The 3,815-nt window shown below is 41.1% G+C and overlaps 1 protein-coding gene across 1 annotated transcript in view; it reads left to right on the top strand.

Moving 5' to 3' along the window:
* PLS3 (plastin 3) overlaps window positions 1-3,815 on the top strand; it is a 43,932-nt gene that overhangs the window by 2,033 nt on the left and 38,084 nt on the right. The window contains exon 2 of the mRNA XM_077775163.1: window positions 1,074-1,154. Within this exon, the coding sequence (XP_077631289.1) occupies window positions 1,082-1,154 (73 nt within the window). The 5' untranslated portion in view covers window positions 1,074-1,081. The remainder of the gene's footprint in view (window positions 1-1,073; window positions 1,155-3,815) is intronic.

Genomic DNA, 3,815 nt, shown 5'->3' with positions numbered 1-3,815 from the left:
TTTATTTATTTATTTATTTATTTATTTATTTATTTATTTTAAATGTTTATTTATTTTTGAGAGAGAGAGAAACAGAGTACAGTCAGGGGAGGGGCAGAGAGAGAGGGAGACACAGAATCCAAAGCAGGCTCCAGGCTCTGAGCTGTCAGCACAGAGCCCAACACGGGGCTTGAACTCCCGAACCGAAAGCTCATGACCTGAGCAGAAGCTGGACTTTCAACGAACTGAACCCCCCAGGCGCCCCTGTTTATTTATTTTTTAAAAATGTTTATTTGTTTTGAGAGAAAGCGTGTGAGTGGGGGAGGGACAGAGAGCAAGGGAGACAGAGAATCCTAAGCAGGCTCTGCGCTGTCAGCTCAGAGCCTGACGCAGGGCTTCATACTGCACACTGGGAGATCATGACTTTAACTAGAACCAAGAGTCAGATGCTTAACCAGCTGAGCCACCCAGATGTCCCCATAATGAATGATTTTAAAGTGACTTAGTGGAGAAAATGGTAACTGTGTGAGGTGACGGCTATGCTAACTAACCTTACTGCAGTAATCATTTCACAATATATTGGTATATCCAGTCATCGTGGTATACACCTTAAACTTACACGATATTACATGTCAATCTTCTCTCTATAAAGCTGGAAAAATGTAAAGAGCCAGTATGAAAGAAAGAGAGATTAAGGGCTTAATCAAACAGTTAAACTGTACATGAGTCTTTGGTCAGGTAATGTTGACTTTTAGTTTTGGCACAAACAACCAAGAATTTCTACTATGTACCTCTCTCCTGTCGTTGCTGGGTAACTTGACCCTTCCTTACACTTAGGAGTGTAAGATTTTGTTCTTGGGAGGAAGATTCAGAGATGGTTTTGGTCTGAATAACTTTTGGTAAATCATGACTTCTCGTGTGTTTTGTTTTCTTCGTGATGGCTTTAGCTATAAAATATGGGCACATATTCAAATGCCTTTAGCCGTTTGCAATTCTGTTTAAATTATCTGTAAGATGAGAATTTCACAGGAATGCTTCTAATAGATTCATCGCCGACATCTTTTAGCCTTAAGCCTTTTTGGTTTCTCTTTTAGATCTTTAAATGGAGGAGATGGCTACCACTCAGATTTCCAAAGATGAGCTTGATGAACTCAAAGAGGCTTTTGCGAAAGTTGGTAAGTGTTTTTTTTTACTGCATTACCTATAGTAAAGTGATCTTTATGTGGCCCTGATGAAAGTTAATTCTCTAAAAAGTTATATGAATGGTTAATCGTGAACTGTAGGGCAAGACAGTTAAAATCAGTGGGATCAAGTTTTAGGAGCAGCACTTTAAGCTATTATTTCTAATTACTTCTGTTATCTCGTATGGTCAAGGGCTGGCTGAATGGCTCCGTTAGCAGAGCACATGACTCTTGATCTTGGTCATGAGTTCAAGCACCATGTTGTGCGTAGAGATCACTTAACAATAAGTAGATAACAAATAAATAAACATGGTGATGTACTTCTTTGTAAAAAAAAAAATGGTCAGATGAAATAAATTCCACAGCATACCAATTATGAAAAAAAAAGGTAGATTATCTGATATAGTCAAAGGTTTTTCATCCTGAGTACCAGTCCTTAACTGGGGGCCACCATGGCTCCTGAAATTTTTAGATAAATTTTTTGTTGTTACTGTATTATATAGCATGTATTTCTGAGGAGAGTACTTGGAGCCTTCACCGTATTCTCAGAGGGATGTGTGACCCCTGAAAACAGTAGGTGATGATTATTAGCTGATGTTTTGCCTTTCCCTGATTAGCTTGGCTTCATGGCCTTCTTCACGTATATTCTGTGCCTTTGGATAACGCAGTCTGTTCAGCCTTCTCACATTCAGATGGGAAGACATAGCATGCCATTTGGTTTTTCCTTAAACGTCACGGAACATGTTTTCGAGTTTAGCAGCTATGGAAGCAGTTGGTAGTATTTACATTCCAAATTTCAGCGCTTGCGTCCAATCGATAGAAGATAGTGAGAAAACAGGGTAATAACTGATTATTGATGTATGTACTCACATGAGGCAACATGGGCTTAGAGAGGTGGACTACTTATATGCCCTCGATCAAAGGGTATAAAGTTAGATCATAATGATTTGTTATTTAAATCAGCATTGACTCTCTGACCTAGGTTACAAACCTCATTAATGAAAAGTGAGGATGTGTGTACATTTCTATTCCCGTACATTTCTGACCAGCATTTTCTGTGAAGGTGTTTAGTGGTAACAGCAGGCCTTGAGAAGAATAATGATGCCTCAGCAAAGTCACTATTCGTAATCTCATCAGAATTCTAAGTAGAGGTGCACCTGGGTGGCTCAGTCTGTTAAGCTTCTGACCCTTGATTTCGGTTCAGGGGATTTCAGCTCTTGATCTCAGGGTTCGTGGGATCGAGCCCCGCTTCGGGCTCTGCTCTGACAGTGTGGAGCCCCCTTGGGATTCTTTCTCTCCCTCTCTCTCTCTGTCCCTCCCGCACTTACGTGTGTGCACACTCTCGTTCTCTGTCTCAAAATAAGCATTAAAAAAATAATTCTGAGTAGAAAAAATTGGGTAAGCCTGAATCGAACACAATTTTCTGTGTGTCTATAAAAAAAAAAAAGCAGGCTCTTAACTGACCAGAGTCACCACTTACCATAAGGAGCACTACGTGATACTGTCCTGATGTTAGATTGATTGCAAGGAAACAACAGGTGAATTCTTGGCTGTAAGATTTTTAAAATCTTATTATTCTGTAGAAATATCATTGTCATGATTATTTTAGAATTGTGTATCGTTTGAACCTTCTTTTTTTCTTTTTGATATGTTTTAATGTTTATGTATTTTGGAGAGACAGACAGAGTGTAAGCAGGGGGAGGGCAGAGAGAGAGGGAGACACAGAATCCGAAGCAGGCTCCAGGCTCTGAGCTGGCAGTCAGCACAGAGCCTGACGCGGGGCTCGAACCCACGAACGGCGATATCATGACCTGAGCCAAAATCAGATGCACAACCGACTGAGCTACCGGGCGCCCCAAACCTTTTTTTCTTATATTCGTCTTTCAGTATGATGGACAGCCTAATTTGTGTCTTTATGAATAGAATTTTGGGGTAAGGACTACGACTTATTATTGCCATTATTGAATCTTAAAGGCCTCGCTTCCTCATATAAATATTTATTGTTTAATACGGGCCTTGTTCTCATGTGCAGCATCTTGGAAACCGTTGTGCAAGATCTTTTTAAAATTAAAGCTCTTCAAATATGTTTTGTTTGAGGGAACTCGAATACTCTTTATCCATAAAAGAGCTGAATTGCTCCTTAAAAGCTTTAAAGATAGAAAGACGGTTGACTGGTTATCACCGTGCAGGAGCCAGGGTTAAGTACAAAACGTGAGGGATCAGTTAGAGCTTGGCCTGAAGGAAAGGGTCACTGTAGAACAGTAGGGTAGACAAGGAGCTTCCCAAAGGCAGCAGATTGGACCCAATGTCCTACTGATGTCCCTAATAATCATACTTATTCCTGACAGGGCGCCTGGGGGACTCAGTCGTTTAAGCGTCCACCTTCGGCTCAGGTCATGATCTCACGGTTCGTGGGTTCGAGCCCCGTGTCGGGCTCTGTGCTGGCAGCTCGGAGCCTGGAGCCTGCTTCAGATCCTGTGTCTCCCTCTCTCTCCGCCCCTCCCCAGCACTTACTCTCTGTCTCTCTCAAACAGTTAAAAATTTTTTTTTAAATTCCTAAGATACGCAGACCCTTATTACACTATGTGCTATAAATAGAAATTGTGGAGTCCACAATTTCTGTCTCTTCTGCGTATTATTCTTTTGCGTTCCCCG

Source organism: Crocuta crocuta, unplaced genomic scaffold, assembly GCF_008692635.1.
Source record: "Crocuta crocuta isolate KB4526 unplaced genomic scaffold, BGI_CrCroc_1.0 scaffold531, whole genome shotgun sequence".
NCBI classification, from domain to species: Eukaryota; Metazoa; Chordata; class Mammalia; order Carnivora; family Hyaenidae; genus Crocuta; species Crocuta crocuta.
This window is presented reverse-complemented; position numbering and strand designations above follow the sequence as displayed.